This window comes from Protomyctophum bolini (assembly GCF_963924005.1).
Source record: "Protomyctophum bolini genome assembly, chromosome: 11".
Taxonomy (NCBI): Eukaryota; Metazoa; Chordata; class Actinopteri; order Myctophiformes; family Myctophidae; genus Protomyctophum; species Protomyctophum bolini.
Genome location: NC_137872.1, coordinates 13,166,223 through 13,188,743, shown reverse-complemented (window position 1 = coordinate 13,188,743; position 22,521 = coordinate 13,166,223). Strand labels below are relative to the sequence as shown.

Genomic DNA, 22,521 nt, shown 5'->3' with positions numbered 1-22,521 from the left:
TATTGTAATGTATTGTATGTCTATGTACTGACTGTGAAATAAAGATTTCTTAATAAAAATAAAAATAAACCAGAGCCATTCAAATGACCGCGGGGCGCGGGCCGTAATGTTGTGCTTGCCCTTTAAATGCGACGTAGCTCCGGTTGTCTTCTGCTGTGCAAAGGAGGCTGGGCTACAGTATATTATTATTGTAAATGCAACAGGGACGTCGTGTGGTGTTGGCTGTCAGGGGGAATAGAAATCGAATATGGAGTTTTTAACAGGCAATCCATTCAGTACACCGGTTGGACACCGAATAGGTGAGATGTCGAGATGGATCCAGTGGTTATTATTACGTTATAATTACAAAGTAGGCTAGCTCATTGACTGACGATCGTATAGCCTGCTGAATTTCACGGACTGCAGCAGCGCTGTGCGGTTGCACGCACTCCTCTTTATTGCAGATATTTAAAAAAAAAAATCGGATATTAACTCAAGATCAAGAAACGCATAAAAGAAGCAGCCCAATCCATATCGATTCTGACAGTGATAGAACGGTTATTGCTTTACTGATGCAGTTATCATGATGATACAGAATCACAGATAGGCGGGATGATGATTCTCTAATCTTCAAAATGGTTGGGTGTTGCTCTCAGTCTCTGTCGATAACATGCTGGAAGGAACCAAGAGAGAGATATCCCTTTATTATCTGCAAAAAAAGAAAAGAAAAATAGAAAAAAAGAACAATGGTTTTGAACATGGCAAATTTTCACACTCAATTTTGTCAATCAATTTCAGGCAGTAATGAACCTATAGTAGTTAGTGAGAACTTGCTTGCAAGTTAAGTAACTTCCCCACAGAAACTCCTAAAATTATGGTGATTCATATTAATACACATTGTTTTCTTTGCAAACATTGCTCAGTTCATGACTATTGTATGTCTGTTTCCTGTAGAACTCGCAACAAACTCCAGTCTCCAGTCAGAAGACTGGTCCCTAAACATGGAGATTTGTGACCTGGTGAACAGCACAGATGAGGGGTGAGCGTCTCTTTACCTCAGGCCCGGCCAGGCTCGTCTTTTGGAGATCACATTCTTTGCTTTTCTTTTTCAGGCATAACAATGGCTTCTTCTCCTTTCAGACCAAAGGATGCTGTTAGAGCGATAAAGAAAAGGATTTCAGGAAACAAGAATTTCAGGGAGGTTATGCTGGCACTGACCGTGAGTGTTACTTCCTGTCGCAAAGTCCTTCCTCCTCCAATGCACCATTAAAACTCTGCAGCCACTAGCTCTATCTATGTAAACATCTACATTCAATGTAGATGTAATGTAAACACTTGAAATCCTTGCTGAACGTCATTGGTGCAGTCTGCAGGTCGGCATGTTCTTTAGCTCGGTGTGATCCCTTTGTGTCTGTAAGCCAGCATGAATCCCAACCTGTGGGCCGTGGCCCACATGGCAGCCGAACGGCTGTCACGTTAAGTGGTCAGATGGGTGGGCCACGAATGCTTTCAAGATTTTCAAGTGGGCCATGATTCAGAATGGTTTGAGAAGCAGAACCACTCCTCTGCTTACATTCCATGTCGTTGTTGTTTTCCCAACCTGGACATAGGTTCTGGAGGCTTGTGTGAAGAACTGTGGCCACAGGTTCCATATTCTGGTGACGACCCGGGACTTTATAGAGGGGTTTCTGGTCCGGGCGATTATACCGAAGAACAACCCTCCGGTGGTCTTGCATGACAGAGTGCTAGGCATCATACAGGTCAGTAGTCTGATTCAATCTCAACAGTACGCCTAATATAACCGTGGCGCCCTATTTTGGGCATGTTGTTATTATAGGCAAAATAATTTGAAACAATTGACTAGGCCTACAGTAAATTCTGCAGCTGCTTGTAGATTGTATTGTAGATTTGTATTTTCATTGTATGACGGTGTCTGGTTTAAGTGGTTAAACAATCGTAATCATTTGACTATATCTATAATCTGTCAGCATAGATAAAACCCCTTCTTTTGTAATGTTTGTTGTTCTTCTGTTGACAAGGCGTGGGCAGATGCATTCCGTAGCTCACCTGATCTAACAGGTGTGGTGTCTGTGTACGAGCATCTACGAAGGAAAGGTCTGGAGTTCCCAGAGCCAGATGGTTATTCTCTGGTCAACCCTTCGAACAGGGTACTACTAACTAACATATGGACTAATATATGTTGAAATACAAATGCACTTGCTTGGGAAAGCCTGGGGCTGACTACTTTTATGTCTTTATTCACTCCTTTTCAAATGTCTATGCTTTTCCTCTTTCTGTTTTAATGGGCTCTCCTAACATTTTGCTGCTGTCATCTGGACTGTGCTCGTGCTTCTGCTCAGCAGGGGTTGCCTAGGAATGGACCTGCTTCTGCAACTTCTAAACATAGTCTCATCCCTCTACAATTCCCCGGGCCTAAACATGGCCAGGAGGGAGCCAGTGTGTCCCTACCCGAGCAGGTGAAAGGACCTGACAAACTGTAGAAAGGTTTTATAGAGATGCTGTCTTATCTGTCAATATTGTCTTTCACTTACAAACTGATTAATACCTTTTGCATGGCGGCTGAAATTCAGTCTAAATTCTTTTTCTGCACATTTCACCTTCTATTTTCAGTCTCGACTATTGACATGTAAACGACACTTTTCTAGGAGGAAAATGTGTCTTTTTTGCTGTGCGAAGTATGTACATATTAGCCTTAAATGTAATATTTTGATAATACTGTTGACATTTCAGGTGCACAGGCTGAAGACAGATCTGGGAGTGGTGCAAAGCAACCTGACTGTAATGTCAGACATGATGAGTCAGCTAGATCCATCCACAGCCAAGTGCGCAGACATTGAGTTGCTTCAGGTATATTGACCACTAACGTTTACAGAAATTAAACGCTGTGTGCTGAGCCGTCTCTCATCCAGATATCCAAGGATGATAAAATAGTCTGGCTCACTATATAGTATAGTATAGTATAGTATATTATAGTATAGTATAGTATCGTATACAGTAGGCTATAGTATAGTAGTGTATAGTAAAGTTTATTATCACCATATATAATAGTTTTGTCACATTTCAGTCACACATTCAGGTGCATTAAACTACATCTGTCTGTCTCTTTCCTGATCTTGTCGATCACTATACTACTCTTGGCCGCTGGCCATTTCTTATCTCCTTTGTCATTCGGTCCATAGCAGTTGTACACAGTGTGTAAGGACATGCAGAACAGAATAGCTGAACTGGTGCCAAGACTCAGTGAGGAGAAGCTGATCGAAGAGCTGCTGACTGCCAACGATGAAATGAACAGCACGTTCACACGCTACCAGAGGTATTGCTCTGTTCAACTATACTGCAGGGCATGAAAGTCAGTGTTGGAGGATGTTCTCCTGTCTGTCAGGTTGTGATATCTGTGATGTTAAATTGCTGTTTCCATTCCATACAGGTTTGAAAGACAAATGACAAATGGTCAAAGCACAACGGAGGAAGTAAGGAACTTGCTCTTAACAGTTGCGTTAGTCATTGTCTTCTCATTAGGTAACTAGACTATGCTCTTATAATTAGTATCGATACCATGCACATTCAAATGATTATTTTTCTATTCTCAGAGCCCACATTATGTCAACCTAAGTGACCTCAGTCTTGCATCTAATTCCGTCAGCCAATCGGGAGCTTCCACTAACAGCTATCCGACCCCATCCCCAGTTGATAGTGTTTGTGCTCAGATGACAAGACTCAGTAAGTTTGTGTGGCTGTGTTCGATATTGCATTTATGCATACCGTATGTGTTTTCCTATATTTTCAACAACTTATGCTGTGTTGTTTATTAGATGTACTTGAGTTGTTGCTATTTTCTCCAAGGTGCAAGTGAAGCTGATCACTTGGACATGCAGAAATGTAGCATCTCACAGACGCAACAAAGAAAAAGGTGAAGAGGGTTTACAACAAAGTCAATCTTTTTATGTATGTAAATAACAGGTGCATAGAGAAGGTATTAGAGTGGTAGAGACAAAATCTACCCAACTTTAGGCTGTATGAATAGCAAAGCCAGAACAAAGCCAGAAAACATTTTTCCAAATGTGGTACAGTGCCAAAGTACAACCACATGACTTTCCTTGGCTTGAATCAGAGGACAGGATTCTAGGTCATTCTGAGATGTTAATCCTCATTTGGGAATAGTTATTGGCCATTTTCCTATAGTCCTACTTTTCTTTTTTCTTTTTTTTCTTTTAATGCATGCCATTTTTCCAACATAGTGTATGCAGACAATTTGCAACTAAATACCGGTATATGTTTCAGTGAAACAAGTGAAGGTGAGGTGGATGACCAGTCTCAAGGTCTCAGCGCCATGCAACATAATGCTGGAACGGTCAGTAAATATACTATATTATTATTATATTAAAATAAAATTTAATAATGTAGGGTTAGCTGTGTGTGCGTGCGTGCGTTTTTCCACAAAAATACTGTGCTTTGTTAGATTTTTAAGGAAGCCATTAGTTTCAGTTAATATTACCAAAGCTGTGAATGTATTGATCACAGCATGGTCCTTTCAATGTGTGTGTCTCAGAGTTACATTTACAGTATACTGAAGAGTTTACAGTATAGATTAAGGCCTGAAGATAAAAGAAAAACATGTATCAAGTGGGGGGTACTGTATGTGGCTCAATGATCATGAAGTTTAAAAGATTGAAAACACTGTCTGTCACCTAAAACAACTTTATATGTGTCTGTGTGTGAAGGGTGACACTTCAGCCTTCATACGCAGCTCTTCTCCACAGTTAGATTGGATGATAAAAAGGGGAATGGTGGGTTTCATCAGTTGTGTAACGTTTGCCGTTTGTGTTGCTTTGCTGGCCATGTGCACGAGTTCTGTGGTGGTGCAATTTTGGGTTTGCTTGACAATTATATTCATATGAACATCTGTAACAAATGTCTAATAGTAGACATACATACAGTGCAGTACTACTGTATTAGACTGCATTGTACAGTACAGTACTATATCTATATGTATGTAGCAGGGCATTGTTTTGAATAAGCATGTCTATATAAGATTGTATGGTTGGTATTGGCTGATTTAAGCAGTCTGGTGTGAGTCAAACAACATGGACTCTTGAGTCGGAGCTAGACTACACTCCTATTTCACATTTCACGTTCAGGAGAGCCTCCACCACCATGACGAGTCATGTGTTTATTTCCAAGTACCAACATACTGCTTGCCATGCCTTTAGTTGTAACGATACAATAGCCACAAGGAAAGAAGAAGACACAAGACTTGTCATGACAAAGGTGTCTCTCTCTCTTGAATGTGTGTGGGGATGGCTGACTAATGGATTGTTCACACCAAGCAAGCACGATAACAATAACTATAAGGATAATTATGTGAACATTCATAGTTATACTTTGGGTGTGGACTCTGCCATCCACTTAAGTTTTAACCATTTTAAAACAATGTATGTATTTTTATATGAAGTGTCAATCTCTTTTATAAGACAATAGTTAATGTATTCTAGATACAGTTCAGGGACGATACATTTTATTACAGCACGATTTGATGCAATATGACACCGTAGTGACCGTACTCTGACTATTTATAGTAATTGTGCTTGGTGTGGACGGTCCATTTATCCTGTGTGGACTCTGAGCCAGGTGTTACTACGCAACTGTTATGCATCGATACAGGTTGACTCTGGCCAAGGATGAGCGCTTAAATCAGCCACCCTACTGTTACACAGTGTGGGAAATGCATTTATATTTAGCATGACGGTACATTATTGTTTTCGATTATTTTAAAGAAACACATCCCGTTTATAAGCAATTTGATTGCAGATGGCATGTGGATTCAGTTAATTTGCTTGGAGTGGTTCCTTTGTTAATGCTGGTTTGGTGGTTTTGTGTGTGTTTGGTGGTTTTGTGTGTGTTTGGTGGTTTTGTGTGATAGCTCATCCCAGTTACACAGTGATAATTGTTGAACAAATGAAGTATGGTACTTAGTTTTCCCTTAATACCTTCTTAGATTCCCGTCAGCCAGTCTTCTGTGATGGAGGATGTTGAGAAGTGGCTGGCTGTGGAAGAAGACGTGAGTGGCTACCACTTTCTATTGTGTCATGCACAGCATATATTTTATTCTATTTAATTGCATGCACAGTCTATGCACATACATTTCTGACAGTACTCCTGTAATAATGTTACAAACCATAAAGGGCAGATGTTTTAAAAGCTTTACCAAGGTGCAGTATCCTGATGACGTGTGGAAATTATAACATGGCTTTCCTCTGTTTATGACACAGGATGACAGTTTTGAAGATTCAGACGGTGTGATCAGTGAAGGTACATATTCTGCCTAGTTGTCTGGCATCAGACAGTACAGTAGAGCTTCCATCTTGGAATATTCCCATACTAATCCTGCTTCTATTTCTCTGCAGAGTTTGACAGATTTCTGGCCAAAAGAGCGCAAGCAGCAGAGAAATTGCCTTCAATCACATCATCTTCCCATGATGCCTACCATTCTCAATCCTAGGCTAACCTGTCTCTGTACAACACTAATATGAATCCTGCCGCCCTGATGACTGAGGAAAGTTTATTATTACTGTGGATAAAAGTGACCCATGCTGCACGCCATCTTGAAATGTGAAATTCCACCCTGAACCTATGCAGATGAAGAAGTCACATCGGAGTATAGTGCTGTTTGGTCAAAGTGTGCTGTTATATTGTTTTGTCTGTTTATATGAAGGGTAAGTTATTTCGGACCAAGTGCATGGCCCTACTCTTGACACTACTGCTGTATGCGGGGTTATCCTTGTGTGGAAAGCAAATATTTGCACATTTTTATAAGGTTCCAGCTATTGAAAGAGAGAATATTGTTAAAGAAAAAGTACTGTTGCTCCGTTAAAAAAAAAGGTCAGGAATTGTGACAGGTCACAGGAAGTTGCATCACACTATCAGAATGATACTGTAAATGTATATTTGAGAGAAACTAAGCTGTAATGTTAATAGTATATGTGAGGCTTTTAATCACATAGTGATCTAAGAAAAGAATAAAAAGCCAAGTAAGAATTTTCACATCTAACATAATGTAATTAAGTTACTTCACTTGAAGTTTAACATTTTACACAATGTCACAGCTTATATTAAACTCAGAAAGTATTAATTGAGAACTGTGTTATGATTCCATGGGATGGCTGGGTGATTGCTAATACTTTGTAATAGGACATTTCATGCAGGTCATGGCTTTGTAAACAAGGGAAAATGGTGTCCTGACGACATGAAAGCAAGTACATTAAAAGCAGATTATGTTTTTGTTATGTTATTCTGCCATGATTGATACCATGATTTGTTCTATATATCTTTAAACCGTTAGTGTGATGCTCTAAAACAGGGGTTTTCAACTGGTGGTCTGTGAACCACTGGTGGTCCCTGAAGGCCTTGCGTGTGGTCCGTGACCATGCATGCATTCAGGTTTATTTTTTAGGAGAATTTAGATGAATTAAAATACATCATCATTATCAGTTGTCATCTGAGAAGGCTTGTGTTTCAATTACAAACTACTACTACAAGCATATCTACAAAAGAGGATCAGCTCATTGACACATCCACAGTCAAGAGGCACATAAATATGAAACATTCCCTTGTAAAAAGCTTTTACTTAGAGTTTCTACCAAGCATATCCGAATTGATTTAAATTTTACTTGCGCGACAAGATGCGCAACTAGGCATGGATCAGATGTTAATAGTTGTGTGCTTGGTGTGGATTGCTTTTACACTATATTGTGCTGCCTTGCAGTTGTGAGACTTCAGCTTCCACTTTAGATAAAACAATTATTTTAACAAATATATTAATAGTTAAGAGATATACCATCACTCACTGACAATGTTTTTGGGAGTATTACACTATTGTGAAAGTCTACTGTTGTACATCTTTGGCTGAACTCAGCTGAGGATGCAGACATGATGAGAATGCACATGTTGCTTATCGTGCAGTCCACTTATCGTCAGTTTTTTTAAGACAATTCTGTGGGAGACTGTGAAGCACTTTAATTTAATCTCTTTCTTTTATCAGTATGCATGTGCTTTGTTCTCTTGTCAAGACGCCATCGGAACGTCACTGACTGTGTGACTGACCACTAGGAAGAAACCAGAATGCCTTATAGTGTATTGAGTTGACCTCTCTTGACTTCAAGTGCAGTCAACATGGTCTGGTGTAGAGCACCAGAAAAGCCAGAAAGCCAGAAACTCCAGAACTCCATATAGTAGACTAAAGGCCCAGGGGGCCGTCACACCAGAAAGCCTTATAGTGTATTGAGACTTGAGTTGACCTCTCTTGACTTCAAGTGCAGTCAACGTGGTCTGGTGTAGTGTAGTATCCAGTTCAGTGAGTCTACCAATATTTGATTTTAGACATGCAAGCAAATATTCTTGGCAACAGGTCCCCAGCACGCTGAATAACACTGTTCTCTGAAATGTGATTGGACAAAAAAAGGGAAACGGCAGATGCTCTGGCTTTTAATTGGACGACATCGGTACGCCCACTAAAGTTACATAGTATCCTGTGACGTGACTGACGTCAGGCACGGCATGCTCTTGTAATCTTCCTCGTTGTGTGTGGGCAATATTTGACAGATCATGTCTCTCCGAGTCCGCACAGCTGTCCGTGGGTTTGTTAACCCCCTCAAATGTGTTTTAAGGTCTTCTGCGGCCGCTACCTCGAAACGGGGTTACGCCGCTGCTGTTGCCGAGGCGAGAGTGGTTTTGGAGAATGAACTTGACGCTATCCGAGCTGCGGGAACGTGGAAGGGAGAGAGAATTATCACGTCCCAGCAAGGTCCTCATATCAGCGTGGACGGTAGTCGTGGCAGTGAGTATAGCTTCCAATGGTGGAAGCGTTGTTGACTTCTTGTTGTCATTGATCTACCTGACACTTCTTGGACCATGCTAGCTCTGGTCTATAGCCCTAATGCTAATTCTGCCCTGCATTAGGGCTATAGAATATACAACAAACAAACTCCTGCTGTAACTATTTTTTGCATTTATTGTTATGACTAAAATTAGGTACGTACACGGCACACCAGATGCCAGTCTTATTTAATTTATCCAGTCAGGCAATATTACATCACAAACCATCCTGTCAGCAGTCAGCCATATGGTTCACATGACGCTTGCTTCTTTGACAGTCATGTTTTGGGATTCAGGACTATTTCAGGACTATTAAATGCCACTTATTGGTGGATGCTACAGCCGTATCAGTCAGTGAGTGGCTGAGTCAGAGAGTATAGTATTGCTGTACGTGCCATACAGTCATTGTTTACTCATAAACCTTTGAGAAAAACTGACAGTGCTCTTCTGATGAATGGTATGTCATGAAGGTCATGCAGCTGACTTTTTGTTGAATTTGTCTTTTGTGTGTCTCGGAGACACAAAATAGACAAAGTCAGCTGACACTACGTCTCCCTGTCATATTTTATGTCATGCTGGCTTTATTGTTCCGTCATTGCCATTCAACCTTTGCTGATAAATTTCCTTGTCCAATAACAGTTATAGCAGGTACCACTATCGGGTACCTTTTAGACAGAGGACACCTGATGCTGACAATGGCCTGCTTCTTACCTCAGAGTTTGTTAAGTGAGCGAAGGGCCGTATGTTACCCATGTGTTTCCTATACTATGTAAATACAAATATTTTTTCTCTCTACTGTGTAATAAAAACATTTTTTCTCCGTTGACTTACAGTACACCTCTAAACAAGCTATAGTGTCTCATTCTGCTCTCTCTCATTGCCCGTCACCAAATTCTATTCCATTGGAAAGGTAGCGAACTTCCACCAACCTCATCTTGGCTACAAGATGTCATGCTATTCCTGAAATTGGAAAAATAAAAATCAAATTTACAATCAGGGGTTCAACTAACACATTTTTCAAGTAGGCCTAGCAAGTTGAGGGCGCTCTAGTCTATATCTATGACAGCTAGATGCCAGGCCATACACTGCATACAGTATATGGTAATTGAACTCCACATAATTTTTGTTTTTGATTTCTCTCTTTTGTTTCTCTTTTTGTTTTGTTTGTACGATACCAGTAAGACGCGCAAACGCGGGAAGCGAACGCAGCTGAGACCCTGCGTGCAGATCATGTCTGTCTGTCTGTCTGTCTGTCTGTCTGTCTGTCTGTCTGTCTGTCTGTCTGTGTGTCTGTCCCGCTGTTATATGTGGACCTGTTATATGTGGACCTGGCCCCTTTTGTGCCCATATATGGAGCTGAGTGGACCTGGCCCCTTTTGTGCCCATATATGGAGCTGAGTGATTGCTGATGCAACACACTCCATATTTGGATAGCGGGACAGACACACACACAGACACACAGACAGACAGACAGACAGACAGACATGATCTGCTAGGTCTCATAGTAAGTGCTCACTGCGTTCGCAATCACTGCGTTCGCAATTAGGTTGCTATTGCTTTCTCATCTCTCTGTATTTTTGGTTTTCAGTTTTTTCTTGTATTGTTTAACGGTCATCCGTAATATGCGTATGTGTGCAACCTACGTGCATTGGTGTTACATCATGTGGAGGAAAAAAAAGGATCTCGGTCTTAATCTCTCTTTCTCTCTCTCTCTCTCTCTCTCTCTCTCTCTCTCTCTCTCTCTCTCTCTCTCACACACACACACTAACTCTTAGGCATACTGAATTTCTGTGCCAACAACTACCTGGGCCTCTCCAGTCATCCAGATGTGATACAGGCAGGCATTGAGGCACTGCAGACGCACGGCGCTGGACTCAGCTCCGTCAGGTTCATCTGCGGCACGCAGGTGTGATGCCCTCAACACTGACCAGTCAGCACATTTTGTTTCATGCGCTGGCGTTTATTGACTGCCTCATTTATAATTCATGTGTGATCTTCAAGGACATACACAAAAACCTGGAGCAGAAGCTGGCACAGTTTCACGAGAGGGAGGATTGCATCTTGTATGCCAGCTGTTTTGATGCCAATGCTGGGCTGTTTGAGGTACAGCTTGAAGACTGTTTGCCACTGTGTGGCCAGCATTTTAACAAATAATCATATCTATCACTGTATTCAGGTGTATGCTTTGACAGTTTAAATGTGAAGTACAGTAACTACATACTTCAGCTAGTGAGTTGGACATACCTGTGGTCCAGTGATCTAGTTAACTTGTAAGAAGTGTTTTGCATCAAGCTTCATCTCATCCTTTTGAAATAACCTGCAGTAATGCTTGAGCCTTGGTCACTATACAGGTTCTGATGGGCCCAGATGATGCGATTCTGTCTGATGAGTTGAACCACGCCTCCATTATCGATGGGATCCGACTTTGTCGTGCCAAGAAGTTCCGCTACAAACACATGGACCTCAGTGATCTGGAGACCAAACTAAAAGAGTCCCAGGTAATGAAACTTCTTCTTCTTCTTCTACGTTATGCAGAAACAGTCATGAAAATTAATGTGATCTTTTGTGTTTTTTATTTTTGGAAATCACACACAAGGAGGTATAATCTGGATGTGAACAGGAGAGATAGTCTGAGTCAATTATTGTTTTACTTTACGCTGCTATTCTTTTATTCTTGGTGGTGGGCAACACATTTACTTATGTGATCTGACCTTTTTATGAGTTTGAACATCATTGATTTGTGTTTTGTTCCGCAGTCGTCTCGTATGCGCCTGGTGGTGACAGATGGTGTGTTCTCCATGGACGGAGATGTCGCTCCTTTACCGGCCATCTGTGACCTGGCAGAGCAGTATGGAGCCATGGTCTTCATCGATGAATGCCATGCCACCGGCTTCCTGGGGCCCCGGGGCAGGTAATTGATTTGAGTTGAGAATTATTTCGCCACAATTTCACATAGTGATGCTACTGGGTCACTGTATTGTATAGTAACTTGCAGGGACCTCATTATGTTACATAGGAGTAATAACAGGACTATTATAGAAAATGTTGTATAGTACAGTATTGGCCATATGTACCGGTATGTGACATTATAACAAAATGGCTTCTTTGGGAATATGGTAGTACATTTATTGCCCAGAACAGGCAAGGCGCATGGGACATACATTGACTAGTTAAACCACTTAACCGTATTGTAATCAATGGCATATGATATGCCACACACCACAATCTTTATAGAAGCTAATGTACATAAGGACATCCACGGTACAGTAACAGTGGTGTTAATTGTTGTTTTCAGAGGAACAGATGAGCTCCTGGGAGTGATGGACAGAGTTCAAATTGTAAACTCCACTCTGGGAAAAGCGCTGGGAGGAGCAGCTGGTATGTGCCTCCTTTTCACTTGAAATAAATAACCATACTTTTCATAACACAACTAGCTGTTCCTTTTTCTGCTCATGAAGCCCAAGGAACATCACTCTAACAATGATTTGACTACGTGGCAAGGCAAGAGGCAGGTCGCTATATTAGCAGCTGATATTAGCTTATTGCAAATCGATAGTGGTGAATATGTTGTATGATATTGAAATAAAATGTAATACCTAATAGAAAGAAGCACTTGTCACCATTATTACTGTTTGTAATATTGGTTGCAATACTCTCTTGACCAGAACTCTTTCCACTATGTAAATAAATCGTTTTTGCACCCAAAGAGCCTCTCCATGGATTTTGTCAGTGAGTGATGGGAAGTCAGTAAACAAATCTATCATTTACAAGTTACTCCCTTTTCAGTATAATCCCAACAATAACCGTGATATGATATCAATGTCACCCATGCTTCTCACACTCACCTGCTAAAAGTTGTAAGCCATGTACAGTAGCTCTTGAGTTAACCAAACCAAAATTGTGCAAATATCAGCTGATTTATCAGTGGGAATTGTTGTTGCCTCCAAATATCAGTAGTAGTTACATTTCATGTGAACATAACGGCCTTCTGCATTCTTTCAGGCGGCTACACGGTAGGCCCCAAACCACTGATTGACCTCCTCAGACAGCGCTCTCGGCCATACCTGTTTTCCAACTCCCTCCCCCCTCCCGTGGTGGGTTGTGCCACCAGGGCTGTGGACCTGCTGCTTGCGTCCAATGAGATCGCCCAGAGCATGACGGCCAAAACCATGAGGTACAGTAGGTTTTACAGGGTGGGGGAGTGGCGGGCAGAACTTTATGGTTTGGTGAAAGGAGGAAGACGCTAGCTCACAGTTTATCACTGCCATGGGTGGAACTGGAAACCTAACTTTGGTTTTGTTGATCTTCATGTTTTGTATCAAATGACTATGGTGAAAACATGAATGGCTCATGTGCCCATTAGCCATTATTTTCCTTTTTAAGATGTTTATCTTGAGAAGGACAGATATGGAGTTTTTTCCTTAACGGCATTATTGTGCGATAGTTTACACAGGCCTACTGACAAAAACAGATAAGCCTCACTTGAGTTTGTTTTTGCACAGAATACATATTGACAAGTTGGAATGAAAAGGAAGGTTAAGAGGAGAAACTGTACCGCTTTTGGAGTCTATTTATGTTTTTTCCCCAACAATATTGAGCTCACTTCCTGTTTAAGGGAACTTCATAATCCATATGTGACTGTGCTAGGCCAGAGTTGTTGCATGTGGGAGGAATCGCTCTGTTTCTTATCTGACTCAACCACGTCAAAGTTAAAGAGTCAAGAACACCCACACCCTTCCTCTTGTTATATTGTTTATAATAAATTGTTTTCTCATGCATCTCAAGTTAACTTTGCTTAACCCTCATCCAAATTTTCACATTAATTCATACAAGCATACAGTACCTACCACATGATACATGTATTACAAAATGGTCTATATCTCCTGCAGCAATCTCCTGATTCTCTCTCTCTCTCTCTCTCTCTCGCTCTCTCTCTCTCTCTCTCTCTCTCCCTGTGTCTGTATCTCTCTCTCTCCCTGTCACAGGTTTAGGAACCGGATGACTGAGGCTGGGTTCACCATCTCGGGCACAGCTCACCCCATCTCTCCTGTGATGCTCGGGGAGGCGAAGCTGGCTTCTCTCATGGCTGATGACATGCTGAAGCTGGGTGAGACAGTTATGAGTATTTGGCCTGTGGGGCTGGGTGTGTTTTTGAACTATAAATTAATGGGACATTGTGTTTCGTTTTATTTTTTTAGCAGTGGAAGGTGTTGTGGCTCTGCCAGTTTTCATGGATTCAAGTTACAAATGCACTGATCTGTGTCGACCAGTAGAGGGAGACTTGGTTCACAAAATAAGCACAGATTAGCGACTCACTCTTTGTTTGAAACATTACTAATTTCCAACCTTGACCACAGTGACATATTTCAATAATAGCACCACATAGAAACTCATGTATTGGAAATGGGCCGTAAACTATGATCATGTATGTGATCTTATAATGCCGATAGTAGTTTTATAGCTGGTTTTCTCTCTTCTCAGGTGTATATGTGGTTGGGTTTTCGTTTCCCGTGGTACCAAAAGGCAAGGCCAGAATCCGTGTTCAGATTTCAGCAGCCCACACTAACGAGGACATTGACCGCTGTGTTGACGCCTTCATACAGACAGGCAGAAAACATGGAGTTGTATCCTAAAGGAGTTGTATCCTAAACAAAGCACTACTGAGGAAGCTGATGCATCCATCGACAGGATTCTAATGAAAAATAAATGGATCCTCTTGCGCTTGTAGAACATTTGGTCTGTTACAGAGCATGGACTGTTACTAACAAGACTTGTAAAGATTTAGTTACATTGGAAGGTCAGTTGGCATTAACGTGATCTTTTTGTGTTCGCGTTTCTTAGCTGAATAAATGACTTTTGCTAACAAGGTGAGGTCTTTTTTTGCCTTTCTTCTCCTCCTGAGCTACATGTCCTTAAAAAGGTATAGTGGAAAAGTGAACAGTTGCTTAAGAGGGATAGAGCGCTCTATCTCTCTCTCTCTCTCTCTCTCTCTCTCTCTCTCGCTACTGTCAAAAATAAAGCTGGACATAGACTGTAACTGTTGAAATGTTTAATTCCAACTATACAAGTACATCTCTGATGTAAAACCAAATGTCGGGACAGTTTGCGCTGACTCAGATATATATAGAGCTTCTCTAGTCACCTAAAGTCGCTTTATTACATAAAGATGCGTTCAGACTTGGATGGTTAGAGCGGCGCGATTACATACAAAGTCAGTGCAAAGACGAGAATTGCGCAAACGGGCGTGACCTGGCGCAGCACAAACTGGAGGAACTGAGGCGAATATATACAGTATATACAGGTCTGAACGCATCACAAGGAAAGGCAGGGACCAACTTAAAAACATTTGAAAAACAAAATGTGTTAAGTTAAAACATCAGGGATCTCCATATATGGGCATAATGTGACATCAGGCTCAAGCACAACAAAGTATAGCATAACAGTGATGTATGACGTTAGGTTAGTCATGTGCATATTTGAGCACAATCGGCCACCCACCTGCCACATTTTCATTGACAGTAAAAAATACTTAAAAGCATATTGCTATTGGGCTATAATAAGACTGACGTAAAGCTCCCATAGTGACGTAACTGTTGAACTTACAGTAGAATATATAGCCGATTATATCGCCGGCTTTCTCACTCTGTATTGCTGCACAAACCTCCTTTTATAAACGGTAGTATACCTAGATTAACTCTCGTGACAATGATACTGCTATCGATCAAAAAGTTAACTATTATCATCCTGATAATCTGTCTTCTGATTGGTGGAGGTCAGTCTACATCTATATGGAACAGAGGCAGGGGAGAGACGGCCGAGTTACAAGTGCTCTTTGACCCAGGCCTCGCTAAGGAACATGTTGGCTTGAATGACGATCATGGTATGAAGCCTTTCCCCGTTGTTGTGCCTCCCTGCTTGTTGGAGAACCTGGAGGAGGAGGAATGTATTCCTGAGGATGAGATGTTTGTCACACTGGTGAATAATTACAGGTCAGAATAAAAACACAGATTTGAACTGGACATCATCATAATCCATATTTAGGCAAGACTGATGTCATCAATAATGATGTCACGGTGTTGACACCTTTGTTGAGATGTTGATGTTTTTGGTCATCAACATACGATTTTAGGGTGTGTTACAGTTCTATACATTGTTTCATATATTTTTATTTAATGGTCGTGGTCACCCAAGGTAGAGTGATAAAGCTCTCAAAGAGTTTGATCAAACTTCCAGGGAGTTGGATCAAGCTCTCAAGGTGTTGCAAACTTCAAAGGGAATTATCTGAGAGATTCTATGTTAAAATCTCCAGGTGATGTCCAAAGAAGACCACCAGAGATTGATTTTATTGATTATTATTATGTTGTGATTTCTGTTGAGCTTTGTTTTTTAGTTCTAGTTTATGTGTTGGTATGCGGTCAGGTTTTCAGCTGGCTCAGGGAAGAGGACGACCCTGCCATGCATAGTCCACCATAGATAGGTGAATGAACTGTATCTGTCTGTGGGCAGGCATATGTGTGTGTGCGTGAGTGTGTGCCGCTGTATGAGTTGAGGATTAGAGGTATAGGTATTTTTATTATGCTGTAACATTTGACTCACTGCTGTCGTTTAGCATCAGTGCAATTTGAAATGTATTTTTCAAATGAAATGAAATGTACTATTTATGTTTTTTAAATGGCAGTACTCTTTCCGTTAAGCCAAATAGAGTACATTCTGTCAATTTGGTTGACTAGTGATTCTTCGCTTCCAAGATGCTGGTTGAACTGTTATTTCCTTTTTTTCTCCACTGTATAAATGGCAATATACATAGTCAATTACTGTACATAAAACCTATGTAGAACAGTACAGGAAGTCTTGCCAGAAACTGGACAGAGATTTTACAGTTGAAGTCAATTGCAGAGAATGTGTAGTAGGTGGGCTGATGCTTTGCCCAAATATGGAGATGACTATGACACTGTAGTACTCACATAATAGATAACTGACATCATAGGCCACGTGCCCATCCACTGGGAAACCACTGGCCCATACTTATAATTCCTTTCATCTGGCATGAGGACTTGGCCATTAAAAGAAAATGTGATATTTTGCATGTATTGCACAATTATTGCCTACAATGAAATATCCAAAATGGGGACACCATGGGTTCAAAATAGTTATGGCTCTGTTCCGTTTAGTGTAGCAGAGAAAATCTCTCTGTACATGTAGGCTTGGATGGAGTGATATTTTCTGAATTTTAAAGGAGAGCTAAATCAAACTTCATTGATTGTAATTAATTAAAAACAACACTGCCTCCCCCTGGCCAGCCGGGGCGCCTGATGGAGGGGAAAGGAACTGGTTGGAATAACGTGTTCCTTCCACGCGCTACGTCCAACCAGGGAAACTCCCCCCTGTCAGGTGTAAAGGAGCAACTTGGACACTCAAGCATGAAGGAAGCGTGAGTTAAGTCCGTTGCTCTCCCCAGGTTGGCGGAGGGTGTGTAGAGCCCAGGATCACAGTAGATGATTGACACGGGTGAAAAATGGGTTACAAAATCGTGGGATAAAAAATATATATTAAAAAACAAAAAAAAACAACACTTTTCACAAACTATACTTTTATACAGATATGGTCATACTGATCATGATATTGACCATTGTTATTTGTAGATTTTGATTATCAGCTCAATGATCAGATCTACAAGCTCACTTTAGATATTTTCAAATTGCTGAAGTGAGCATGTAGATCTGACATTTTCAAAGACACCAACAATATAAATAAACAATATCACGTTCACTTCCCACACAGAAGTTACACCAAGTATTTGATAAAACAGAAATAAGCAATAACATAAAAATAAAATACATCACATATAAGTTTTCTTTGTCCGTATGTCCCTAGCCCTGAAAACATGACTGCCATGATGATTATCATGACAGTCATGCAGTAACTTTACCCTGTTTTTTGCGATCGCTACATTTACACGAAATCCGTATATATAAACATTCGGATTGCAAATATAAAGTACTCACTTTTTATCCCACGGGTGTTAGTTAGTTGCTGCGCCCGAAATTAGCACTGCTGCGTCCCGCGTTGTTTAATAAAAAGCATTTTTATCCGAGCGCCCCGGCTACTTTTTTCAAACGGGGTTCGTTTGGGAAATCCACAGTTGCACACCGGGAGCGCACTCGCCTATTAGTCTGTATTGGCAGGGCGGTCATATATCGAACACACCGAGTGCCACCCTCCTCCCGACCGATAGGGGCGCGTAGTTGAAAGCCAATGGCAAAATAACAGCTCGGATAAAAATGCTTTTTATTAAACAACGCGGGATGCAGCAGTGCTAATTTCGGGTGCAGCAACTAACTAACACCCGTGGGATAAAAAGTGAGTACTTTATATTTGCAATCCGAATGTTTATATATACGGATTTCGTGTAAATGTAGCGATCGCAAAAAACAGGGTAAAGTTACTGCATGACTCTCGTATGAATACGAGAGTCATGTTTTCAGGGCTAGTATGTCCCAAGCTTTCTCTATATATTCTGCTAATGCAAATATCTTCTGTTCGAAAATCCATCTCAGTCGCTCTGCATCACTTAACCACATCAGATCTATATTTTTACTTCCTTCTGTTAAATAACTTTTGACGTAGCTCATGATACAACGGGCAATAGAAAAGAAAATGGAACTCATTCTCAATATCATTTATATCACAATAGGTGCAAATACGTTCTTCTTCTGTAACTCCTCTATACCTCCCAGTCTCAAGGTGCAAGGGCAAGATCCCAGAACTAGTAAGTATATTTTGATGCCAATACTTTTGTACTTTTTCTCCAGTAAACTTTGATTAGTGGACTTTTAAGTTTAAGTAAGTTACTTTTTTCAAGTTGATCTGGTGGTTGATGCTCTTTGTGGTTTTAAGAAGACTATTCACACAAACAGGTGAAGTTGTGAAGCCCAATGAAGTCCTTTTTCACTCATTTCATTTGTCACGTATTTCTTTAAATCGCAATCAACAAGCTGTTTTTGTGTCATTATACTGTTTATACAGGGACGGCAGTGGCTCAGGGGCAGAGTTGCCGGTTGGGAACTGGAAGGTCCCCAGTTCGATCCCGGGCTCCCCCAGAGTTAGTGTCGAAGTGTCCTTGAGCAAGACTCTGAATAGTCTTCTTCTCCTGATGTCAGGTTGGTGCCTTGCATGTTTTCCTCCGCCGTCGGTGTATGAATGTGTGAATGGGTGAATGTAATGCACAATATATGTAAAGCGCCTTGGATATAGGCGCTATATAAATGCACCATTTAGGCTATATACAGAAATGCTTCCTCTACATTTTACCCCTCCTGTGAAATTGTTGATCTGTTGTCTTTCAAATAAATTATTCGAGTAGGGCCTCCCCTGAACCCCCCACAGATTCCCTAGTGTCAAGTTCAAAACAGAAGGCCTTGAACTTGACACAAAGGTCTACTACTCTATTCAACACACAACAACAGGGGTGTTGCTGTGTATTGAATAGATTAGTTTACTAATAGAGTACTGTCATGGTTAATTATGTAAAAATAGCCCACATGACAGTAGCTACAGAAGTTACAGAACAGTTGCTAAATGGCTGTCTTGAACCTGCTCTGACACGTGATGTCATGTACCAGTGGTTCCCAAAGTGGGTTCCGGGGACACCTGGGGTACTTCAGGGAGTTCCAGGGAGTCCCCAGCTAAATGGTAGTTTGGAACCAAATATGGACCCTTATAGGTCTGTAACTCAGAGAGTGTACAAATGGAACCAACGGGTCCATTTGTACACTCTCAGAGTTAAATTAACCCTGGTTTTACAATATAAATTGGGGGTCCCAGACTCCCAAAGATAGAAATGCCATTAAATGGGGGACTAATACATGTCAAACTGGGGGTGAAAATCAAATGGGGGTCCGTGGGCTAATTATAGTGTCAATAAAGGATTGACAATAATGGAAAGAGTTTAGGAACCACTGATATATGGTGATACCATCTTCAGTTGAAAGTCAGATATTCTGCTCCTTTAATCAACAGCTCTGTTTTTTTTTTTTTTTTCAAACTCATAGCATTCAGAGAATATGCGGTTGGAGATGGATGGATGGACAAGGTGTCACATGGACTGTCACAGACAGAGAAGGATGAGGCTGGTTGGACACGGTGTCAGGCACCCAGAACTAGAGGCAAGTAAACTGACTCTATGGGAGCCAACCAAGGGCAAAGCCAGTATGCCAGTAAGGGAAAGAAGCGTACCAACTATGTAGATGCACTGCAGCGCGACAGCTTAGCTACTGTAACAGCACTGTAGAGCTCAAGAACCTGATCTATGAGGAAAGTGCAGAGCTACTCTCTTGTATGAATTATCTGGTGTTGTTTGAGATGACTGCTCTTTCTGAAGCTTTTCCCACACTGGTCACAGGTGTAGGGCTTATGTCCTGTATGGATTCTCTGGTGATCTTTGAGAGTACTGCTGTGTCTGAAGCTCATCCCACACTCACAGGTGTATGGCTTATGTCCTGTATGAATTCTCTGGTGTTGTTTGAGATGACTGCTCTTTCTGAAGCTTTTCCCACACTGGTCACAGGTGTAGGGCTTATGTCCTGTATGGATTCTCTGGTGATATTTGAGAGTACTGCTGTGTCTGAAGCTCATCCCACACTCACAGTAGTAGGGTTTCTCTCCTGTATGAATTCTCTGGTGTTGTTTGAGATGACTGCTCTGGCTGAAGCTTATTCCACACTCACAGGTGTAGGGCTTATGTCCTTTATGAATTCTCTGGTGACTTTGAAGAGTACTGCTTTGGCTGAAGCGTTTGCCACACCGGTCACAGGTGTAGGGCTTCTGACCCGTATGAATTATCTGGTGACTTTGGAGAGTACTGCTGTGGCTGAAGCGTTTGCCACACTGGTCACAGGTGTAGGGCTTATGTCCTGTATGAATTCTCTGGTGTTGTTTGAGATGACTGCTCTGGCTGAACCGTTTGCCACACTGGTCACAGTAGTAGGGTTTCTCTCCTGTATGAATTCTCTGGTGTTGTTTGAGAGTACTGCTGTGTCTGAAGCTTATCCCACACTGGTCACAGGTGTAGGGCTGAGTTCTCTGGTGTTGTTTGAGATGTCTATTTCTGCTGTAGATATGTTTGAGTTGGGCAGGAAAGACATCTGGGATGGAGAATGAGGACAGAGAAAAAACATAAAATGTTTTGAAATAACATGCAAACTGTGTTGTAATACCAACTGTCAACTGATAATGTTCTAAATGACTTTACTTTACCTTACTTTAGTTGTTTATTTGGACGGGTCAGAGCATATTAATGAACATTACATACAAATGTAGCCTAAATACACCTTTCGGATTTAGAAGCGATGCTAATTTCCATCCCTAGTCCCCAGACATTTAACACTAAACAGTACTTACATAACCAGACACGAGTCTATACAAATACAGTACATTTCAAACACAGTAAAAAGAGAAAATAAGAAATTGAGAAGAATACGAAAAGATTTAAACTATTACTAGGGTACTATGTGATCACAAGACTGGTTGTTTAACCACTGTTTCAATTGCCCTTTAAAAGCTGTGAAAGTGGGGATCTCTCAGTGTGACAGGGAGCTCATTCCAGTATTGACAACCTTTAGTCTGGAAACCAACAGGCTTCTTTTGGTTTTTTTTATTGGCCTAAAATATTGTCTACATACATTCATTAATCCACTTGCTGACCGGCTGTCAGCAGAGCTTTTTTATATAGGGGTTTATATGTGACCCTACCATTATTAACATCAAGTGTCAAAAATGTCCAACTTTCCGTATGCTTTAAGTAGCATGTGTCAAACTAGGGGGTTTTCATGATTCTGAATCCATTCCAAGCATTAGTTTTTCACACAAAAACGGCCATAGACGTTTCATGAAAAGAAAAAAAGTTTGGAGCTAAAATACCTGCATTAGAATGAAGATAACTAGCTTATTTGTTTTCTTTTATTTTTGACTTTTGGACCTTTAAATCATATCAGATCTTATAAATTCTGACAAAATTTGTGCCGCCCCTCACACCCACCCACATACCACCCCCCACACACACGTGCACGGCTGCACGCACACTGTGGAGGAAATCTTTGATGTAAATACCAGAAACGTTAAGAAAAATAAAAGAATCGGAGCAAAGTTGTCTTTGTGGCTTTAATACCCAGGATTGTATGCATACAAATGATGGAAGTCGCACTCAGTACGAAGCTGTTGTTTGTAACATACAGAACAGAGGAGCGTACAAAGTATATATTGTTCCCAGGAGAGTGGATCATAGAATGGGAGGGGTTGCTCACATAGAAATAAACAGGGCATAAACAAGGAACCACTGGTGCCTGCAGTGACCTTGAGGTTAAGGAGGAGCAGTAGAAGGAATCTGATACAGCTAGGCACCGGGTGGCGCTGCTAGGCACTTAGAAGGTACTTACTGTAGCTGGCTTTATACAAACCCTATATAGGACAGCTTCAATAAATTGAAACTAACTAACACTTACACAATGTCCACTCTTGCATATCAGTGGATTGAGTAAAAGAGAAATTACAGTGTTTAAAAGTTGCATAGAATTAAAGTGACGTTCCCTATCCCTATCAACGTGCACACGCACAGTGTGTTTGTGCTGGGAGGAAGCATTACTAGTCTCCACC

General features: G+C 41.1%; 2 protein-coding genes across 6 annotated transcripts; both read left to right on the top strand.

Annotated features, from left to right (window-relative positions):
- The first annotated feature begins 178 nt into the window (after positions 1-178).
- tom1 (target of myb1 membrane trafficking protein) lies at positions 179-7,569 on the top strand. Of its 5 annotated transcripts, none has more exons than XM_080775851.1 (16): positions 179-299; positions 934-1,018; positions 1,120-1,198; positions 1,590-1,739; positions 2,019-2,147; positions 2,343-2,456; positions 2,731-2,847; positions 3,183-3,313; positions 3,428-3,491; positions 3,591-3,720; positions 3,844-3,910; positions 4,282-4,351; positions 4,722-4,787; positions 5,996-6,058; positions 6,270-6,309; positions 6,405-7,569. In XM_080775851.1, the coding sequence occupies exons 1-16, from the start codon at positions 248-250 to the stop codon at positions 6,497-6,499; spliced, it is 1,452 nt and encodes a 483-aa protein (XP_080631977.1). In that variant the 5' UTR covers positions 179-247; the 3' UTR covers positions 6,500-7,569. The 5 variants fall into 5 exon arrangements, with proteins under 5 accessions (XP_080631977.1, XP_080631978.1, XP_080631976.1 ...); XM_080775852.1 differs by having other exon boundaries at positions 3,180-3,313; positions 3,428-3,470; XM_080775850.1 differs by having other exon boundaries at positions 3,180-3,313.
- Positions 7,570-8,546: 977 nt separating this feature from the next.
- gcat (glycine C-acetyltransferase) lies at positions 8,547-14,738 on the top strand. Its single transcript, XM_080775675.1, has 9 exons — positions 8,547-8,833; positions 10,647-10,777; positions 10,873-10,974; positions 11,223-11,369; positions 11,628-11,782; positions 12,167-12,249; positions 12,874-13,045; positions 13,857-13,978; positions 14,353-14,738. Exons 1-9 carry the CDS (start codon positions 8,602-8,604, stop codon positions 14,502-14,504), a joined length of 1,296 nt encoding a protein of 431 aa, XP_080631801.1. The 5' UTR covers positions 8,547-8,601; the 3' UTR covers positions 14,505-14,738.
- The last annotated feature ends 7,783 nt before the right edge of the window (positions 14,739-22,521 follow it).